The sequence below is a fragment of the Dipodomys ordii genome, unplaced genomic scaffold (genome assembly GCF_000151885.1).
Source record: "Dipodomys ordii isolate 6190 unplaced genomic scaffold, Dord_2.0 Scaffold12, whole genome shotgun sequence".
In the NCBI taxonomy this organism is placed as follows: Eukaryota; Metazoa; Chordata; class Mammalia; order Rodentia; family Heteromyidae; genus Dipodomys; species Dipodomys ordii.
The window spans coordinates 2,530,507-2,553,689 of NW_012267228.1; the positions used below are offsets into that span (position 1 = coordinate 2,530,507).

The 23,183-nt window shown below is 44.6% G+C and overlaps 1 protein-coding gene across 1 annotated transcript in view; it reads right to left on the reverse strand.

Annotated features, from left to right (window-relative positions):
- The window catches only part of Atg7 (autophagy related 7), a 154,315-nt gene that overhangs the window by 59,781 nt on the left and 71,351 nt on the right, over positions 1-23,183 (reverse strand). The window contains 1 exon segment of the mRNA XM_013010309.1: positions 17,186-17,308. Coding sequence (XP_012865763.1) covers positions 17,186-17,308 — 123 coding nt within the window.

A 23,183-nucleotide genomic window follows, 5' to 3' on the forward strand; every position in this document is an offset into this window, starting at 1 on the left:
CTGTCACACTGGTGGTATACAAGGTGAGGTCATGGAGAAAGACTGGGGGCTGCCTTGCACTCTGGGCATGAGCGTGTGGGGGACAGGGACCACCAGGAGGCTCTAGCAGACTGGAACCAGCTCCGGTTTACTGAGCGCTCCATTGCCTCAAGAAATTTCTAGCACCTTGGGCAGGAGAACAACAGTATGGTGTTTATTGAAATCTACATCTGGTAGCAATTTGTTCAACAGCAACCAGCTTCTCCACTCCCCCACCCCCTGCTTCTTCTTTGAGGCCAAATACTCCACAGGGGCCCATAATACCCACAACGGTTCATTTGTGTGAGGCCTGTATTGTGCTGTTCGTATTCCTAATTACAGATCGGGGTCTGTCAACGAGCTGCAGCGTGGGGAGTAATTTTTCAGATTGCCAAGGAGACTAAAGCGCTTATCCTGAGGCAGAGACAGCCATCTTGACCTTGGCCATCTGGGCTGGGATGAAGCTGCTCGGGCTGACCTGCCCCGAAGTCCACAGTGGGTCAGCAGAAGCCAGAGCACCGCCCTTCATTCCAGAGTTGCGAGCACATGATGGTGCACGGGAGCACACAAAAGCAGAGCACCTCAGCACACCGGAAACGTCTGCGGGCTGTGGGGAAGGGAAGATGCACCAAGCTCCAAACTGAGAGACAGGTGGTGGTGAGGGATGCTGGTATCTTTGGTTAGGCAAATGCACAGTGGTAAACCCAGAAAGAAGAATAACTCAAGCTTGGGCAAATCTAAGGACTGGAGTTTCATGGTTTTACAATGAACTTAAGTGGACCACTCCTACAAAAGCAGAGTTGTTTAGCAGGGGCAAGAAAGACATAGGAGCAGAGTTACAGGTAGACTAGCTTTATAATGGACTGTTGCCCTGTATGTGCAGTACCTACAAACCGTATCAGCATCTCCTTTGTGGGTCTGACTAGAACCCTCTCTAAGCAAAACTACATGGTTCTGAAGGAAGGCGCCAACTACCACACCTGTGCCTAGCCCAAGATGGCCCACGATGGCCAATCAGGGCAGCTTGTCCATGCCTATAGCAATTGGCCCAGAGAAGTCATGTGACCAAAGCCTGAACAACCACAGTCACTGTGAAAGATTTTTTTCTATAGGAAGAAATAGATTTTGGAGCTGTCTGAGGCCATGTTTTTTGCTATCTAGTTAGAACAAGAAGAAGAAGAGGAGGAGGAAAAGAAAGAGAAGATAGAGAAGTGGAAGCAGCAGCAGCAGCAGCAGTAAGTAGCAGCAGCTGCTATTTCCAGTGAGAAAAGAAAGTCAGTAATAACAACAAAAAAGAACAGATGGTCTTGACAGGAAGTCCTGCCTGTCTAGAATCCTTGGGCCAAAATTCTGAAGCCTGGCTCCACAGAATAATAAACTACTTTCATAGTAAACTCAGGTTAAGCTTTTGGCTTCTATCATTCACCACAGGCTTAGATAGCTACACTGAGTTTTTGTTTTTGTTTTTTTCAGTCATGGGGTTTGAACTCTGGGCCTGGGTGCTGTCCCTGAGCTCTTCAGCTCAAGGCGAGCACTCTACCACCTGAGCCACAGCACCACTTCCAGTTTTCTGGTGGTTTATTGGAGATAAGTGTCTCCCAAACTTTCCTGCCCAGGCTGGCTTTGAACCACAATCCTCAGATCTCAGTCTCCTGAGTACCTAGGATGACAGGCGTGAGCTACCAGCACCTGTTTTGTTTTAACTGAAAATGGTTTTATGATGATCAACCAAGCAAATACGAGTAGACATCCTTCAAAAAATACAAGGTATTTTGACAGATATTGGTCACATGTGATGTGGCTGTGGGGGAAGAGAGCACCAGAAAGTGCCACTGGGCTGCTGTCTGGACCCCTGAAAGCACAGAGGTGGAGGGGAGTGGCGTGTTGTCCTCAGCACACCTGCCCCAGCCCCAGCCATCTGCACCCTGTGGCTCCCCAGAAGGGCAGTGCTCTGCACAAGCTCTCCACGGAGCAGATGGCTCACTGACTGTCATGACTCTCCCTACCCACTGGAGTCAGAGGCAAGCACCTGGCAATGAAGATGGCAGAGCCAGAGGCTCACCAGTTCAGCCCTAGCAGGCTCCTGCTCTGCCAGAACACTGTCACCTGACACACGCTCATTTCTTCCAAGGTTCATTTATGGCTTTTTTTCCCCCTTGTGTCTTTTTTGGTGTGTGTGTGTGCCAGTCTTGGGACTTGAACACAGGGTCTGGGCACTTCCCCGAGCTTTTGTGCTCCAGCACTCTACCACTTGAGCCACAGCTCCATTCTTGGCTTTTTGGTGTTTAATTGGAGATCAGAGTCTCACAGACTTTCCTGCCCAGGCTGGTTTCAAACCACAATTCTCAAATCTCAGCCTCCTGAGTAGCAAGGATTGCAGATGTGAGCCACTGATGCCCAGTTCATTTATAACTTTTTTTTTCCCATGGTGTTCTAGAGTGTGTGAACAACAACAACCCTATTAATGCTAAAAGTAAACCATCCATAAAAAAGTTCTTTGAATGCTGACAGTTTCCTCTGAGGACTCAATTAAGGAATTTTATCCTTTGTCACATCACATTTACAAAACAGATCATACTGTTTTCTACGGGGAAAGAATCCTCTGGCACCTGGATTCAGAGTGTGGACAAGATGACGACCAAGACCTTGCAGCTGGGCCCTGAGGACTTCCTCGATCAGTATCACAGACAGTGGATTGGGAAGGGCTTTAGTGTCTCATCCAATGGACTCAGGCTTTCTGGTACAGGTGTGGTCTAAACAGCAGTTATTTGTTTTAAAAAAAAATCTGAGTCAATTCTGATGAGCAGCCAGCGTTGAGAACCACTGTTCTAACCCGGCCAATACTTCTATTTAGCAAATAAGACACAGAGGCCAGAGGGGTGGGAAGCTGGCCAAGTCAAACAGCTCATCTGGATTAGAGCAAACCAAGGTTTTCAAGGGAACAGCTAAGTCATTCTATTGTGCTTTCTTTGATCAAGAACTGCAGAAGTAGAACACACAAGGATTTTTAGAGAAATAAGCTATCAAGGAAGAGGGATCCAAATAAGCAATAAACATAGATGTTTAATCTCCCTGGCAATCAGGAAAATGAAACCCAAACCCTAATGAGATAACGTTTTACACTTAACAGATTGGCAAAAAAAATTTAAATATGATGGTACCAAGATTTTGGCAAGCATGAAGGTACAGAAACTCCTATCTGATTCTGGTAATCATTTAGATTTCTACAAATGCTTTGGAAGACAGTTTGTCATGATTTAATCAAGTTGAAGATTTGTGTTTTCTATGACCTAACAATTCTGGTCCCAGGTGAATGATCTAGAACACATGTTCTCAATGGGAGTAACATCGTCCCTCACCAGACAAAGGAGCAAATACTGGGGTTTGGCAGGGGAAAAATATCTTAGGTATTACAGAGCTTGGTGCCCCCACCCCAAGATCAACCCTACCCAATAAAACCCTATTCTTCAGTATTAAACTTAGCATTTTAGTGTTATAGAGAATTAGGGAGTATTAAAGAGAAATGTGATATATACCTGCAAAAGACGTGCACAGGAGAGCTCTAGCAGACGCTGCAAGGTCAACCTGGAAGTGCTACCCACGTCAGTCCACGAAGGGGACTGCTACATGCACTGAGAAAGTTCAGTCCTAAACTCTGCACAATGTGAACTTGGGACTCGGGAGACTAGACACAGGTTAATTAATTCCATTTGTTAAAGTTCAAGGTCAAGTAAGAGGAACTGTGAATTTAAGAGAAGCAGGTGAGGATTCTCAGGGATCCACAGGGGAATTACCCCCAGGGCGGAGGGCTGAGCAAAGCAGGAGATGGGAGGGGCAAGAAGGCAGTTTTTGACTTGAGTGTTCAAAAAACACTCCCCCGGTTATAGTGCTTGAACTCTGGGCCTGGGTGCTGTCCTTCAGCTCTTCAGCTCAAGGCTAGTACTCTACCATTTGAGCCATAGTGTCACTTCTGCACTTCTGGTTTTCTGGTGGTTAATTGGAGACTAGAGTCTCACAGACATTCCTGCCTGGGATGGCTTTTATCCTTGATCCTCAGATTTCAGCCTCCTGGGTAGCTAGGATTACAGGCGTGAGCCACCGGTGCCTGGATCGGAGTGTTTTCTTGAAATTTTTTATATACATATGTATATGTATATATATGTGTGTGTCAACTATATATATATATATATATATGAGACTATATGTTCTTGAATGTGTCATGTATCATTTGAAAATATTAAAATATAAAAGAGACAAGGAGGCAGAGTCTCTTGACCTCCACCTTTTAACTTTTCTAAAAGTATTCTTTGGATTGAGTCCTTCCTTTGCACACCATGTGGAAACACAGCACACCTCCAAGGTGCCCGGTGCAGTAGACTGTCACTCACATGAGTCACATACACCTTCGCTTGTCATTTACACCTTGTCCTTGCTAGGAGGGATGGGTCAGAGCCCATTTCTCCAAGGAGGGAACTGCTTAATTCAGAAGGCCTGGGAGGAAACTAGCAGACCCTGTGGTGAGCAAAACTGGCTTTGACAGAGGATGAAGTAAACGAAACCCCAATCCCAGGCAGCAGCAGAACAGGAGTCTGTCTGGCAGACCATCCGTGTCTTCCAATTCCATACTCACAATTGGACTGGCCACAGATGGAAGGCATCTAAGTCGTTGTCAAACCTGGATAGCTTTCCCTGTCAATGCAAGCCAGGGTCTCACTGCGTAGCCCAGGCTGGTTTCAAATCCATGATCCTCTTGTCTCAGTGCTAGGATTACACATGTGAACCCCCACTCTGCCCAGACATCTTTTTTCTTGTTTTATTCCTTAAGCAACACAGCATAAAAGCAGTTTATTCAGTACTCCTGTAGTACTAGGTGGAATAGGAACCTGGGGATGATCTGAAGAAGAGGATGTAGAGGCAGACACAGTGCTGTACCAGTTCAGAGAAGAGACCCGAGCATGGGCAGATCTGGGTGACGGTCTCCCCTAACAGTGGCGGGGGATAACAGCCAGAAGGAACAAGTGGGGAGTGCCCTAGAGAGAAGTCTACATCTAGCTATCGCTATGAGAACAAAAATTTCAAAAGACACATACATGTCCTTTGTAAGATTATGGTTTAGTTAAGCAGTTGCCATTGTTTTAAAGTTTTTTTTCCCTTTGTGTTGGTCCTGAGGCTTGAACTCAAGACCTGAGTATTGTCCCTAAACTTTTGTTCTATACCATGTGAATTACAGCTCCATTTCTGGCTGGTGGTTAATTAGAGGTAAGAGTCTCACAGGCTTTCCTGCCTGGGCTGGCTTTGAACCTGGATCCTCAGATCTCAGCCTCCAGAGTAGTGAGGATTACAGTGTGATCCACAGTGACATTACTGTTATCTTTGGTGGTCCCCTGGGGTTTGGACTCATGGCCTTGTGGTTGCCAGGCAAGTGCTACAAGGCTTGATTTCTGCCCTCAGCCCCTATTGCTCCTTTTTTTTTTTTTTTTTTTTAAGAAGGATCTCACTTTTTCCTCAGGGTGGACTGAACCATGATCCTCCTATTTACACTCTCCATGTATCTGGGATACAGGTGTGTGTCACCATGCCAGACTTTCATTGGTTGAGATAGGGAGGGTGTCTCATAACTTTCCCTCTCCCCCCAGACTGAGCTGTGATTCTCCCAATCAGTTTCCCAAATAGTTAGGATTACAGATCTGAGCCATCACACCCAGTTTCAAGTTTTTTTGCAGAGATTTTTTTGAAACATATGTATATTCAAACTCAAGTAGGTTTTAAATAAGTTCTGCAACAAAACAAGCTGTTGTCCAATCTCTTTGACACTCCAATATCTGTTAAATACAAATTACAGTTGGGATGGCTAATGATTGCTTATTGTTCAAGATACTTATGTTCAGAAGTCTGTGATGATAGATCATGAAATAATTGTACTTTAAAATGGGTAACAAATTTGAGCAACTAAAGATAATAAAAATTGATAACAAGTTTCCATTTAGTTCACTTATACTTAGCTTCTAGTTATGGCTAGATCTCACTAATAAAGATTTCCAAGCACATTATACCACCAGCTCTGTCAGGGAGATGTGAGTCCAGAGCACAGGTGGACTCAGGCACCAGGAAGAGATACAAGTAGTGGCCAGTCCCCATTCAGTCTACAGAAACCCGTCCCATGCTCTGTTCACGAGCCACACTAGCTGGGGGCTCACCATGCTAAGGTTGAAGCCAATCCCTCTTTTATCCCAGCCCAGATGTCAGGGTACTGAAGTCACAGTTCATTGTGAAAGAGGGAAAGGGGCTGGGGTATGATTCAAGAGTACTTGCCTAGCAAGCATGAAGCCTGAGTTAAACCCCAGTAACACGAAACCAAAAATCAGAACAACAAAAAAAGTGACGGGATTAGAGCATAAATATAAATGAACCAATAATTATTTAAGCACAAACTTGAACAAGTTATTTCTAAAAGTTTTGTTTTGGATTGATACTTTCAAATGCCAATTTGATACCTATGGCTGGAGTCAAACTAAAACAGCACGGTGTTTTATGTCTGTTGATTTTTATGAAAATGAAATATTTTGAAAATCTTTTTACAATGCCAAGTTTCTTTCTTTTTAATAAAATGCAGAATTAGGTAGGGACTCTTCCAAGGAGAATTAAGGTAGAATAAATACAAATACTTTAAGTTAGCAGTAAATTAAAACAAAACAAGTGGCTGAGCGTGTGGCTCAGTGGTGGAACACATGCTTGGAGTGCCCGAGTTCCAGAAGATCTGGCCCTGAGCAAGCAACAACAATCCACCCACAGCTGTTTACCTATTTGCAATTCGGAATTGGATAGTTCTGTCCTACAGCACTAGGATACACGTAGTAGTTCTAGTTTAACACGTTCCCACACATATCATATAGCAGAATGCAAGCAAGCAATAGTCAGCTCTTAACTCCCATTTCCAATTTAGGAAAAAGGAAGTGCCCTCCAAAAAAGTAAGGTATCAGTTACCCTTTTCCCAGTGGTGAGGACAGAGATGGAACCACAACCTCATCAGAGAGCAAAACCTCTTCAGGACCTACCGATCTCACTAAAACCAGTGTAAGACAGGCTGTAGGAGGAGCCAGTAGTGTCAGGAGCCTCTTCCAACACAGCACACCTCAGCACTCAGCCTGCCCTTCCCCGTTCTGTGCCTGTGCTGTGTGCTGTAGACCTTCCCATGTAGATCAGCGTGGAGCACGTGATAGAACGGGGGCCAGTCATCTATCACACCTCTGACCCTGGATCACTTCTGCAAAAGGGAGTCCTATCTACTGAAAAGTAATTTATTGTTAAGATAGACGTGCTGTACAAAGGGATTACAATGATCGGAACCAGGTAATGAGTACATTTCCTATCACACAGTGTCTTCCGTTCCCTCCCTCTCTCCCAGTCCCTCCCTCCGGTCTCCACCTGTGAGTTGCACAGCTCACGTCCATCCGTGTCCAGTGAGCTCCACTGCTGCGCTTTCTCACCCTTTTTCCCTTGAGTTCTGTTCCCTCCCCGGACCCTCCTGAAGTTATACACCTGAATATACCATATATAAAGAAGACAGATTACCAAAAAATAAGTTTTTTATAAAGAAGAGATATCTTGTTTCCCTATTTTGGGGTTCATTTCAATCTACAAATCTATCTATGAAGAGACATATAGACATCATGCTTTTGTGTTTCCATTTTCTCTCTTTCAGTCCCACAGTGTGAGTATCTAGAATCCTGTATAATTGATCATATCTATGTCTTTTAGATTTAATTTACGCATATCAGAGAGAAATATGCCTTTTGTCTCTCTGAGCTTGGCTTACTTCATTTAACATGATTTTGTTCTATCCAGTTCCTTGCAAATGACATTATTTTATTCTTTCTAACGGCTATGTAAAATTCCATTGTGTATAGGTACCACATTTTTTAGATCCACTCATCTATTGTGGAGCATCTAGCCTGTTTCCTTACCTTGGCCGTTTCCGTATCTTGTGACTAGTGTGGCAATGAACATGGGTATGCAGGTGTCTTTATCCTATTCTGGCTTATGATATTCAGGGTATGTATTGTATCTACTTCTTGATATGGGTCTGGGCACCACAAGACCGGATGCCTGAAACTAACAGGTGATGCGTTCAGCTCCAGTCACTCTGCCTTTCTGGGCACCTTGCACTGGGCAATCTCAAATGTCCTCTTGCCTCAGGCCCTTCTGGAATCCCAGCTCTAATTCTTCTCTCCTCCCTGTGCGTTAAAACCACCAAGGACACCTCAAAACCAGGCTCCTCCTGAGCTGTCTTTTGTGCTGGACCCTCCTGAGCCTGCAGACGCGACAGAAGCCCAGGCTAGGCTATGCCCACCGTGGCCCTGTAGTCTCAGTCACTGAGTTCCTACCCTCCTCCAATGCCATCGACGTCCCCAAGGCTGGGCTTATGATAACTACTTGACTGAGAGAAGCCGTGATAAGACATGAGCACCGAGCTCTCAAACACGCTTAGGAGACTTCCCTTTCCCACCCTCTCTGCTCCTGAGAGCTACCAGAGAGACATATGGATCAAAGCTAAGACCTCAGAACCACGGGTCCATTTTCAATTTTAGTCTTGCAAGTGAGAAGGGTCTGCTGTAAAATACAGCCCCTGGAGAACGTCACTGGCAAACTGGAAGGACAGCTCTGCGGGGGGAGTCCGGCATGTGCAGTCAGGAAGTGGGGTGCAACTGAGCTCAGTCTCCAAGAACTCCTTGCTCTCAGGCTTGGTCTTAAAGAAGCCCCTCAACTCAAAGGGATGCATTGATTTGTCTCGCTGTTTTTAAGAATCCGAGGGCACACTCAGCTGCCTCCAAGGTGTGCACCAGGTCAGGCAAACCAGTCCTGTAAGCCAGGAGCCCAGTCTCATCTAAGATAACAGAATTTCATGTTAAAAAAAATTTCAGGGAGGGGACAAATGTTATCTTCTCAAATCATAATTTCTTTATTTTTATTTGGCTTTATGAATCACTTGAAAATGGCCTTGTACGGCTCCAAAAGGCTCAGACACGGGGGAGTGTGGGAGGGAGGGGCTGGGCCCATTGCTCCAGGCTGGCCGGCTCCTGGGCTGCCTCCCCAGGCAGCATGCCCAGGTGATGCCCAGAGGAGAACTCGACAGGAAGAGCCGTTCCCTCCCCCCTCTGTCCAGCAGCAGCCAGAGGGCAGGAGGAAGTAGGTGAGGGAGGAAAAGGTAAGTTTACGTGCAGCACATGACTGGTGCTGACTCTGAGAGCTCTGTTGAATACAAAGTTACTGAGCTAAGGAGAAAGCAAGCAAAGCTTACAAGCCCTGAGAACTACTGGGAAAAGGACACGTACTGGATTTCATGTGGTTCCATGGGATTGTAGTGTCAGAAAACTCAAGCAGAAAGTTAAGAAGTGAGGTGTCACTGCACACGGGAGCCCTTTTCAGTGGAAAAGCAAGAGAGAAAGGCGTACACGGATGAGCCAGTGCGCAAGTAGCCATGGCATTTTCATTCTGCTTTCTGTATGTCTGAGAACTTTTAAACTGAAAGCTCTTGGAGAAAAAGAAAATACTGCAGCAGAGAGAGGAATATTAAAATTTGAGGCCCCAGTTGAGATCTGGCTCTTCAAAACACTTGCTTAAACTTACAAAAGCAGGCAACAAAGCACTCTCAGACTGCCTGACCTCTTTGCAACCTCACTCTGTCCCTTCCCCCAAAGCACCCCAAGGATTTGGAGAGTCTTTTGGCCAGTGGACCCCTTCTCAACTGCCCCCAGCAATCACAGAACAAGGAAGGATTGCACAAGGTAAGCAGAGGCGAGCACCTTCAAAATTGTAGAGAGGTAACAGCCCCTGGCCGCCAGGCAGGTGGAGCTTTCATACCCTGCAAACTATGAGGGAACTTGGCTGGATTTTATGGAGCACCCTCAGGTGTATGTGTTCTGCCTGTGGATGGTACCCTTGCAGCTTCTCTTTGGAAGCTGCGCAGAAGAGCGGGGAGTGGCTAGTTGAATGGCTGGGGTGGACTGGAGTCCTGGACACCACATCTGGAGAATGAAGTGAGTTATTACGATGGATTTGATTGTGCTGGCTTTGAATTAACCACTACACGAAGCAGAAGAAATGCTCCTTTATGACTCAAGTAGATGTAAACCTCAAAGGAAAGCATGCAGATAGATACCAGAGAAGAGTTACAGAATGGAGAAAAGCAGCGGTACAGTGCCCGCCTAGCAAGTGCCAGGCCCTGAGTGCAAACACCAGCGCAGTGCCCCATGAACAAATGCATGCATTGCTGTTCTGAAAAAAGATACACAAAAGGCAACTGTTTTGATGCATTTTAAACACTTTTAGTATTAACAATCGATCAAATTGGTGGTTTTGATCTAAGAAGGATTGATTTCACAGTGGTTCAAGCCTGTCATTTTCAATGAGGAAGCAGAGGTAGAAAACGCTGAAGTTACTCATCCACTGTCAGTCCCAGGACCATGGCAGAACCAAGACGACAGTTTAAGGAAGACTTGATTTCCAAGGCTGTATTTGTGCTGCATTTAGCATTTATGATTACCCTCCTCCGGCCTCCAGGCCTCCTCATGGATTTCACCATCAACGCCCTCTCTGGAGGGGCGGGGCACTCTGCCCAGACTCCACTGTCTGCTCTCCAACTGGACCCTTCCCTAATACCAACTTATCTAAACACCACATCCCTGTAGATAACTCTGACAGCAAATAAAAGGGACACATTTTACAAAGTGAGCTCTGAATAAGAAACTGCCAAACTTTATTTCAAAAGCCAGGCTCTGGTTTCCAATCTAAGAATCAAATAGCTTTCTGCCTGTGGTTTCTGCCTCTCCTCCCTTTACTTAGGAGAGAAGGCCAAGGCTGTGTCTTGAGGGATTGCTTCACAAGGAAAACTCAAGGCAGGGCACTGTCCCAGAACGGGCCAGGCAGGGTGGAAGGGAGCAGCAAAGAACTCTGGGAAGCAAGCAGGGTGCATGGGCAGGCCTGGTCAGTCCCCAGAGTGAGCACTCTCCACTGGAAACAGGTGTGAGTGCTGACATGGGCTTTCCCACAGCTTCCATTGGCCGCTAAAGGCACATTTGTCATCGGAGGCTCTTGATGAAGCTGTATATAAATATCTGACTGTTGTTAAATTCAAAACAAAAAAAAATATTCCACAGAAACCAAATCAAAACCAGCTGTGAGGGGAGAGGCCAAAAACTCAGTGTAAGTGCAAAAGGCCCGACAGAACCCCTCGTTAATTGTGTTATTTACTTTGCTGTGTAGTAACTCGCAAAGCCAGTGAAGACACACCAGAGATGGTAATGTTTCTCACATGATTTTCCTGCTAGGAGAGCAATGGACACTCTATTTTCTAGAACTAGCATGATTCAGAATAAGAACTTTAACTCAGGATCTCAGACCTGATCCATTTCTGTCCTGCATGTGATTTTACTATAACTATGCCAAAGTGGGTTGGAAATTTTCCTTTTCAATAATCACTTTTTAAGCCTCAAATATGATAAGAGCATATTGTTGGCCAAAATTGGATGAAAATGCAAATCAGATTAACAAGAACGCTGTACAGACCCTGGACATCACAACCAGGCCATGTAACATCCAATACTGAAGACAGAGTCACAGTAAATGGATAAAGTAGGCTAAGATTAATTCAGAAATCAGGAAAATGCAAACTTCCAGAAAACTAGTATGGAATACTCAGAAGCAGCTGGGTAATGGGACTTGGGAACTTGAATTTCTCAAGGATATTCCAACATGGCTTCTTTTATTAACTCTTATGAGACAGTCTTTTCTCTTTAGACTGAGTTTGAAAATATTTTGGTATTTCTCATAGCAAATGTGGATCCCACAGATGGGACAAAATACATACATACAAACAGAAACTTACTTTATCATAGGAAAAGAAATAATACTAAAAAACCCATGTTTAGGAAATAGACTAAATCATTTGTATATTTGATCTAGACTAAAGATTTTCTTCAACAAATGCATTAAAGATACTAGGCCGAGCACTGGTGGCTCACGCCTGTAATCCTAGCTACTCAGGAGGCTGAGATCTGAGGATCGCGGTTCAAAGCCAGCCCGGGCAAGAGAGACCGTGAGACTCCTATCTCCAATAAACCACCAGAAAACCGGAAGTGGTGCTGTAGCTCAAGTGGTAGAGCGCTCACCTTGAGCTGAAGAGCTGAGGGACAGCGCCCAAGCCCAGAGTTCAAGCCCCACAACCGACCAAAAAAAAAAAAAAAAAGATATTAGGTGACACCAGATACCGGTGCCTCACACATGTAATCCTAGCTACTCAGAAGGTTGAGGTCTTGAGGATCTTGATTTGAATCCAGCATGGGGCAGGAAAGTTAGCTCCAATTAACCATCAAAAAGCCAGAAGTGGAGCTGTGGCTCAAGTGCTAGCCTTGAGCAAAAAAAGCCAAGGGATAGAGCCTAGGCCCTGAGTTCAAGCCCAGAACCAACACTTTAAACATACATGTGTATGTGTGTGTGTGTGTGTGTGTGTATAGATACATATAATCTATCTATCTATCTATCTATCTATCTATCTATCTATCTATCTATCTATCTATCTATCTATCTATCTATCTATCTATCTATGGTTACTAATAAAAGCTTAAGAAAATACTTAATGAACTGCTCGGCTCGACAGAACCTCGACTTGACACTCTGTGGCTGTTCCTCACGGCTGAGGCATTTCCTTGGGTTCCAGAGAGGATGAAGAGAGACCAACCAAGGAGAAACAAGGAGTCAGGGTGCATCTGCAAATATGCACTCGCCTTGAGCTGAAGAGCACAAGGACAGCACCCAAGGCCAGAGTTCAAGCCCCATGACCGACAAAAAATAAATAAATAAAAAATACTCTATTGTATTATGGCAACATTTTAGGATGGAGGGAAATGGATCGAGTTCCTTCCTCTGCAGAGCCTTCTGATACCTCCTGAGCAGTACCTAACTACCATTTGGCAACCATACTGGTAAAGACAAAGAATACAGGTGTGGGCTCATGGTCCCTTCTTTATGAGATATAACATAAACTCATTTCAAAAATTTTAACTTAAATAAAATTTATCTACCATGCCTATTTCCTGGGCTGCCTGAGTTCTGCAGCCTCTCCTCATGGTGCTAGGTGGAAAAGGACACTTCTCATCTACCAGGTCACTTCAGTTTTTCCAGTCCTACTCCTTTTCTTCCAGTCTCCAGCCCCAATGCCATCTAGCCACCTTCACTCACTCCATTAGCTCAACACGCCTTTATCTTTGCGAGTGTAGCCCCAGGGATTGTCTGGGGCCATTGTGACCCTTCTTCCCATGGATAATTCCTGGTAAATCACTTGCTAATCCCAATAGCAGCAGAGTAGGCCTGTAACGTACATTAAAATCAGTAGACTTTCTTGAGTATGTGATGGTGGGAGGGGTGTGGGTGCAAGAACTTCGGTGCCCTTTCTTGATCTGATCCAAGTACAGTACTGGCAAGTGCAATATACCATGTGAAATCCCTCTGAAAGATTAATACACTAATTTAAAAAATGTCTGGGTTACACTAGTCGGTCTCACTAAATCAGGATGGAGCTGTCTTGGGTATACTTTATGGTTCATTATTATGCCCTTTCTCCAAAAACAGACTCCTGGTAGGGAGTAGCACAGAGACCTGCAAAGACCTAAAATGCCTGTTCTCTTCCCAAGAGGCTCCCTTTGACATCCCCACCCACTATCAAGGCAGAAGCAGCTCTTTCCGCACTTAATGTATACATGAAACATTTTTAGTGAGCTTACTACTTATGTCTTTGCTTCCCAAAAGCTCATGAGTGAGTAGCGCTGTCTCATTAACTTTGGATTCAGTTATTAGCACAGTGCCTGGCATACGATTTGCAAAAGATGTTCAGTAATTAAAAAATAAAAAATGGAGCTGGGCACTGGTGGCTCATGTCTGTAATCCTAGCTACTCACGAGGCTGAGATCTGAGGATTGTGGTTCAAAGCCAGCCTGGGCAGGAAAACTCCTATTTCTAGTTAACCACCAAAAAATTAGAAGTGGAGCTGTTGGCTCAGTGGTAGAGTGCCAGCCTTGAGTGAAAAATCTCAGGGACAGCATCCAGGACTTGAGCAAGCCTCAGGACTACCACAACAACAACCAAAAGACCACTTGCTTTGTATGCCCAAAGCCTTGAGCTCAATCTCTAGTACCTCAAAAAAGGAAAAAAAATACATAGGGGCAAGGTGGTATATACCTCGAATCCCAGCTACTTGGGAGGCTGAAGCCAGAGGATCCAAAATTCAAGGACAGCTTGGGGGAACTTATTGAGATCTTGTCATAAAATGGAGAAAGCTAACAAATAAAAAGAGATAGGGATATAGTTCAGTGGTAGAGTACTTTCCTAGCATGCACAAAGCCCTGGGTTCAATCCCTAGTATTATATAAACCAAATGATACTTTTACAGAGATACGTGTGTGTTTTGGATATATGTATTTGTTCTACCCAGCAGCATACACACATCTTTCACAGCAAAGAAAGTGCCACAAGCTGGACAATGGCTTTGTTGTTACGAGGTTCTCTAGTGAGTACTGTATTTTTGGGCCTTCTCTGAAAACAGCCCTATTTAGAGCTTTTGAAGGAAAACAAAGACCCTTTTCTAAACCCAAGTGACTATAAGGGTCACCAACTGTAAAGCATCGGATACGTGGCGAGTATCTCCCCACCCTCCCCGCACGTAGCTGCAGGCCAGGCACAAAAAGCTTGTCTGTCGTCAGGAAGGCCTAGGTCCTCACGCATGCAGAGCAAGAGCTCTGCCACCACGCTGCACCCCAGATAAGGATCAGAAAGTTTTATGTCTTTAAATATTGACTCTAGCAGACTGTTTATCTGTAAGATCTGCTTCTCAGCTCTGGCTAACCATCTCTATTGAGGAGGGCAGGCCCACAGTTGCCAGATCTGATCTTTCAAGTTAGAAATAGGAAAATTCATATTTGTATGTAAAACAAGATTTTTAGATATTGGCTTTCTTAAAACCTTAACACATAGAACAGGCCAAAACTAAACTAAATAAAAACAAAGGAAAACCAAAAAAACACAGCTACAAGACATATCTGGCTCACAGGCTTATGGGTTGACCATCTCTAATGTAAGCTTGGATGTGTGACTGGGGATTACAAAACTGTAAGGGTAAGTTAATGATTCAACAAGCAAACCCAAGCTTATGGCTGAAATCACATCTCTGTACCCTCCACCTGTGTTGTCACTATTGCTCCCCTAAACTTCACCTTCTCTTTGGAATTTTCAGAATGGATATGAACATCCAACCGACTAAAATGTAATTGTACTGGGCTTAATTAAAGACTCAGCCTATTATCCTAACAAATTCTGTTTTTGGAAGAGTCAGATACCTAGCCAACTAAATGGAAATACGTAAATTATCTTTTTTTTTTTTTGGGTTCGGTTGTGGGGCCTGAACTCTGGGCCTGGGCGCTGTCCCTCAGCTCTTCAGCTCAAGGCTAGCGCTCTACCACTTGAGCCACAGTGCCACTTCCAGCTTTTTTCTTTTTTGCTTATTTGGTGCTGAGGAATCGAACCCAGGGCCTCATGCATGCAAGGCAAGCGCTCTACCACTGAGCCACTTCCCAGCCTCACGTAAATTATCTTGTGCTGGATGGCAAAGCTCCGTGCATTGGCTCTTCACATGCATGGCTGCCCAGATCTGCAGTTACTTCTCCAACACCATGGGCTGTGAGGCACCACACTGCTCAGAAGACCACACTCAACACCCAGCAGACATAGAAGTGCACTGCATCTCAGCTCTAAGTCCAGCACTGACATGTTCCAGCTTGCTCTCTGGTGTATGGAAACCTCACCCTGATCTGTTCATGAGTCTGACTCTAGGATTTCCACATCGTTTCTTCCACTCAGTGCCAGCCCACCCTCTAACAGCAGCCCCCTGCCCACTGGCCAGTCCAGTACTGGGCCTGGGCATCTGGGGACCCCGGAGTGGTGAGGATACACAGCGATGAACAGGACTGATGGCACCTTGGTGCCTGGATCCCTCCTGCAGTGCCCAGAAAGGCAAGGCTTCCCCACACAGTCTGTAGAGCACCACCACGGCCCCATCCGGCAGCCTCCACAGCAGGCTGACAAGGGGAAATACCAGCCTCACTTGTCGTCACCTATTTGGAGGACTTGTGCATTTTGCCAAGCGCCCTGAATAGATTGCCATCTCATACACACTTCCTTTAAGAAGCACAAATATGCATTTGCAAAAAAAAAATAACTACTTTTTAAAGTCAGTCTTTGAAAAAGGTGATATGGTGGTCTCCCTGATACGTGGATGTTAAATACAAAATGTAAGGAGATACGACAAAGTAAACAGGACTCGAGAAACAAAAGGACCTCTACTCATCTTGTCATATTGTTACTAAATGACCCCATGCTGCTGACCACATATATGGCACACGTCTGAGGGGAACCAGGAGGAGGACACAGAATCAGAGGGAAACTAGGGAAAACACACAACAGAGGGGCTCATCAGCTGCACTGGACATTGATGAAAATGAACTAAGCAGCTCAAGGCAGCGAAGGGAGGGAGGGAATGAGAGGGAAAGAAGGAACAGCTCACACTAACCAAGAGGAAAGAAATGTACATTCCACCCCATGTGGAAGAAATAGCTGTATTGTCAAAGCTCACAGAATTCACAAAGTTTATAGACTATAATAATGACAATTTGCCTCATGGACGTTAGAATGTGTTTGTGACTTTAAGTATCATTATCTTAAAATACTGTGAAATTTTTGAAATTTATGTAATCACTTAATCACAATAAAATTTATTAAAAAAAAAAGAAAAAGGTGAGGAGGTAATCCAGGATATGATGACCTGCAAAGTATTCTAGCAAAGAAACACAGCCCAGTCCTCCCAGGCCCAGCCTGCGGGAGGCCGTTGCACGGCAGGTTTGGGGGCCTAAGAAGATGCACCTAACTGTGAAAAACAAGCCAGGCAGTTCTCTATGGAACCACAGCCAGAGTCTAATGTCTTCACTGACTCGCACTGTGATACACAGACATTAAGGACAGTGAATTCCCAGTGGCCATGCTCAGGGCAGGCAGTGCTTGGAGATCAGTACCCATCAGGGTTCAAGCATGACTGGCCAGCAGGGAAAGCACAGTGTGCTCTTACCTCAGCAGCCTGGGTCTCCTGATGTAGCAGTGTGAGGCCGGTCAAGTCTTCTAAGAAGGAATGTGAAGAATTGAACACCTTCGCTAGGAAGTTAAACCCTTCCCGTTCATACTGATCGAGGACCTGAAAAACATTTTATGTTTTTAAAAAGGAGGCTGCATAGATCAACTTCATATTTAAAGATTTTTAATTCTAACCAACAGTTGTCAAAAATAAAACTAAGGCTGAGCGCCAGTGGCTCATACCTGTAATCCTGGCTATTTAAGAGTCTGAAATCTGAGGACTGAGATTCAAATCCAGCCTGAGCATGAAAGTTGATGAGACTCTTATCTCTGATTAACAACCAAAGAGCCAAAAGTGGAGCTGTGGCTTAAGTGGTAGAGTACTAGCCTTGAGCAAAAGAAGCTCAGGACAGTGTCCAGGCCCTGAGTTCAAGGGCTGGCACAAAAAAACAAAACACCCTAAAAATGAAAATAAAATAGGGAACTACTATGGCAATCTGGGTTAGTATTTATCATCTTTCTCTCCTGAGAAAAAATAACAATGTCATCTTCTAGTTCAGCTGCCAATTTTCCCCAAACTAAGTTTTCATGCAAATTCACTAAAAATTACAGAAGAATTGCCATTACCTGCACTTTTACTTCTCCCAAATGATTTAATAGGTGAGGGACAGTGCCAGTGGCAGGAAAAGTCCCTGAGACTCTTATCTCCAATTAACCACCAAAAAGCCAGAAGTGGAGCTATAGCCCAAGTGGTAGAGCACTAGCCTTGAGCACAAAAGCTCAAGGATGGCACCCAGGCCCTGAGTTCAAACCCTAGGACACACACACACACACACACACACTCTCTCTCTCTCTCTCTCTCTCTAAAGGATTAAGGGAAAGGCAAAGACAAAGTGATTTGTTACAAATATACTAGCTACAAACTAGTTACAAACATACTAGCTAATCAAAAATACTTAAAAAAAATATATTTTTTTTCTTTTTTTGAGTCCGGTCGTGGGGCCTGAACTCTGGGCCTGGGCCCTGTCCCTCAGCTCTTCAGCTCAAGGCTAGTGCTCTACCACTTGAGCCACAGTGCCACTTCCAGCTTTTTTCTTTTTGCTTGTGTGGTGTTGAGGAGTCGAACCCAGGGCCTCAGGCATGCAAGGCAAGCGTTCTACCACTGAGCCATCTTCCCAGCCCTTAAAAATAATTTTTAACAGGAAAAATAAATGTTAACAGGCACATCATAAGCAAGGACATCCAAAGGGCCAATAAACATGAAAATGCGCTCCATGCCACAAGTGATCTGAGAGAAAAAGACTAAAACTATAGTGAAATACCACCATGTACCTACAAAAAGGCTAAAATTAAAGCCAGCAAATACCAAGTACTGACAAGGATGCAGTTTTTATGGGGGTTCTAGTTTAGAAGTAGAACATTTATATCCTTATGATCCAGCCACCCCACCCCTAGATACACACCCACAAAACATGTGCACAAATGCACATCAAAAAACACAAGCACGTGTCAGTGGCAGCATTAGTCATAAGAGCCTGAAACTTTGTCCGTAAGTCCCATGAATAAGTGAGTGGTGGTACAGTTGTGCAATGAAACAGTATAGCCATGAGAACTACAACTACATTCATCAAACAACAATACACATCCCGTCATGGTAGAACCCCGGAGTGGCTGTCTGTGGGGAGACTATGACTAGAAAGGGCCCTCGGGACGGCCCTGGAGGGAGCAGTATATGTTGGCTCCAAAAGGTCTACTTTTGGAGAATGCATCAAGTACAACAGTTAAGACTTATGCAGGGTTTTGTTTACATGTAGATAAGAGGCTGGTAGCCCTGGGAAGAAAACAGGAAGAGGACAGGAAGGTGCTCTCAGCAGCAAGAACACGCGACAGCCATTTGTGGGTAGTTCACAACTACTCCTACAGAAAGGAGCCAAGGAGCCCGAAGCCTCAGTCCTCCCTGAACACAGAAGAAACAGAAATGAATGTTTAAAAAAAAAGACAGCAGACATTGAAGACAAACTCAAGGAGTCAGTGACAGAGGGCCAGACAGATGAGAAAGCAATCAGTACTGCAAGGCGGTAGGCTGACTGGGCATGGGAAAATAATGGGACAGCCCAATGACAAGGTCAATAAAGGCCTCTAATAAGTAACAGAACCCCTTGGTAATGGGGAGATTACTTACAAAGCAGCCTGTTATCACAGAAAGAATGGGGATGAAATGTAGATGATGTTTTCAAAGTGATAAGCGCTGTGTATTTAATCATCACTTTTTTCTGAGTTAGCCCTCAGCCTGGCAGTAGTTGCTTTCTCCTGTGTTCCAGGAGAGGAGAAGAGACAGGTTTTGAAAACTGGACACAATTTTAACAAAAGCTGGAATAATTCCAGACGTGATATTTTGTTGGACTTTAGTTAAACTTTCAGAACTTAAGTCCATGTTTATACAGATAATTTTTATGATTCTACAAATCTGACAGTGGAAAAACTACCAGCAAGGATAGAAGAAAGGCCTTCCTCTCAGTCAGGGTCTGCAGAAAGGTTAATGCTGAAACATTATTAATAGCCCTGGCTGCAAAAGAATGGAAAACTCAATCCTCTAGGGCAAATTGAACCAGGCAAGGGGTTCCAGCATTCTCTTTAAGTGCCACGAAGCTAATCTGTGTCACCAGAATAAGCAGCTTATAAAAGGTATGAGGATTTTTTCCCCTTATAAAAAGCTTAATCTTCTCAAAGGGGGAAAATGTGTTTGAAACTATCCAAAGAGTGAAAAAAAAATAAAGGAAAAAAGAGAAGATAGTGTTACAATGCATTTGAGCAGTAACCTGATAGTAATCTACATAAAATAGGCCACACCTCTTTTTTTGTGAAGGTATTGAGATTTGAACTTGGTTTTCTTTTTTTTTTTTTTAACTCGGTTTTATTGTTCACAGCTGGTGTTCTACTACTTAAACCTCATCTCTAGTCCTGCTTTATTTTTTGCAAAATATAATGAATTTTTTATTTCTTCTCTCTCAGAACCAACAAGACCACTAATAGAAACTTTAAAAATTGTAATTAGAAGGGAAATACAATATGAATATCATTAAGGTTAGTATAAGTTAAACTAAACAAACTTTATCACATGAGCAGTGGGCTATGTGTAGAATTATTTTTTTTAAAAATTTTTATTATCTTTAAGTGGTTGTACAAAGAAGTCCTGTTTTTTTAAATAGCTGTTTTGGAGATGGAGTCTCAAAGACTTTTCTGCCTGGGCTGGCCATGAACCAGGCGAATGAGAGCCTCTGTGCACTCAGGCACGGTCCCCAACAGAGTGTGTGTGTGTGTGTGTGTGTATGAACCAGGCGATGGTCCCCAACTGTGTGTGTGTGTGTGTGTCCACACACACCAAGAATATGTGAATATGTGCTGTCTGCCCAGAGGTCACCTGGCTCATGGCGGCTGGGGATTGTAGAGCAGTGGGCAGGCAGGAAGAGGGCATGCCAGCCTCTGCTGGGCAACTTTCTTAGGGAGGTACCTCTCCTTTTTTCAGTCCCCCCTCTTTTTTTTTGGTTGGTCATGGGCTTGAACTCAGCCTAGGTGCTGTCCCTGAGCTTTTCTGCTCAAAGCTAGTGTTCTACCATTTCAGCCAGAGCTCCACTTTCAGTTTTCTGGTGGTTAATTGGAAATAAGACTGTCATGGACTTGTATGTGCTCTCTGAACCTCGATACTCAGATCTCGGCATCCTGAGTAGCTAGGGTTACAGGCATGAACCACCAGCTTCCGGCTGTCAGTCATCTTTTTAAACCAAATCATGAAAACCAAAGATGTTGTCTGAAGACTCATGTTGGAGAATCCCAAGACTTAAATACCAAATCAAAAAACCCTTCGAGCCGGGTGCCGATGGCTCACGCCTGTAATCCTAACAACTCAGGAGGCTGAGATCTGAGGATCACAGTTCAAAGCCAGCCCAGGCAGGAAAGTAGTGAGACTTTTATTCCCAATAAGCCATCAGAAAACTGGAAGTGGCGCTGTGGCTCAAGTGGTAGAGTGCTTACCTTGAGCCGAAGAGCTGAGGGACAACACCCAAGCCCACCACCGACCAAAAATTTAAAAAAACACAACCAAAACTTACTACCTCATTTATCTTTTTTTTCCCCTTAAAAATGTGAATGTAACAAAGGCTAGCTCTCTAACTCCATGCACAACGCAGAGCAGGCACCTGAGTATGAGCAGGGTCCCTGGAGGGCTTCAGAGTTGCTGACTAATCAGTTAGATCCAGACTGGGATCTGAGCTTGGTGATTCCGGCGAGTTTCCCGAAGACAGTGATGCTGGCCCTCAGCCACGTGGTAAGAATGTCTCCTGCAGCTACACAGGGGCACAGGCCCTGACACTCATCCACAAAGAAGCACACATGTTTCTTTACTATGCACTTTCAAAACTCATCTTTAAGTTGAACATAGTGGTGCACATGTGTAATCCCAACGATTGCAGTGCTGGGGTAGAAGAGGCAGGAGGATTGTGGGTTTGAAGCCAACGCTGGCAGAAGTTAGGGAGACCCTCTCTCAAACACAAAGGGCTTGTGAGTCTAGCAGTAAGGGCTTGCCTAGCATGCCCGACTCGTCTTTAGTTGTTGCGCTAAAAGACATGACTGTGTGTGATACCAAAGGTTGCTGGGCCGTTTGACTTAATCCCTTCGACACATTATTCATGGTAAGAAGTCCTTCATTCCTTCTTCCCTGCAGCCAGGTTTCCTTAAGAACACGACATGACTTACAATGTGAATTTGGGTTCAGTGCATTTCATTTTGGAATCGAGAGTTATATAAGCACTTATCTGGCACAGAGGTTCTATCGATAAGATTGCATTATGTTGTACAGTATTCTCTCTTTTCCCTCTGCATGGCTGTTGAGGGCATTGTCATAAATTGACAGCTGGAACAGTCTACAGTACTTTTGGTCTGGTTCATGCACAACTTTGGAAGAGGTTTTAAAAAAATGGATCTAACACTTAAAAATAATTTTCACATTAAAATTCAGCTATTTAACTACTCCTAAAGTACAAACAAAAATCATTAGATTTGGCAACATCATTCCCAATTTCCTCCACAGCAACCCATCATGCCAAGGCAGCCCTTTGCTGCCCTGGAAGAGAACTTAGCTGAGGATGGCTCCAGTCCCTATTCGCTTCCTGTTATCTTCAAGCCAGTCGCCCTGCTTACACCATGTACTTGTTGGGCTGGTTGCTACAGCCTGTGTACGTGGGTGCTCAGATTAAGAGGAAGAGTTTGAATTTCAAAAAGCTACATATGCTGGTTTAAGCTAAGAATGTGGTCTGGTAGCTGAAGTTACTGAAAACATGTACTCTGGGTTCAGTCTCTGACGGCCCAAGGCTGACGGGTAGAGTGATCTATCTGCGGGCCAGTTGGGAAGTCCTACTTTGGAAGTTCTGCATCAAGAGCTTTTAGGCTGGGGTGAGCCTTCTCAGAAAGACCATCAGATTGTGACCCCCTCTGCCAAAAGAGTAGCCAGTGATGGGCACCGCTGCCCACACCTGGGTGCCCAATTCCTACTTCTTCCTGCAGCCTTCTCTGCTGTGACATAACAGAAAAGTCAAATAAAACAGAGAATGAACAGCTGTGGGTTCTGCTGTCACACCCCGTCTGGCCCCCCTTGGAGACCACTGGCTGGGTGGATCTCCACGTCCTGGCTGCCCTTTAGAATTTTCGGTCCCCCTCACAGTGGCGCCTACTTTTGCATATTCTTAAAGACCAGAGTTATAAATGTATTCTTTCCTACCTGCTGCTTAAAAATGCAATAGTGAGCCGGGTGCCGGTGGCTCACGCCTGTCATCCTAGCTACTCAGGAGGTTGAGATCTGAGGATCTCGGTTCAATGCCAGCCCCAGCAAGGAAAGTCCATGAGACTCTTACCCGCAATGAACCACCAGAAAACTGGAAGTGGCACTATGGCTCAGTAGTAGATCACTTGCCCTGAGCTGAAGAGCTCAGGGATGGCACCCA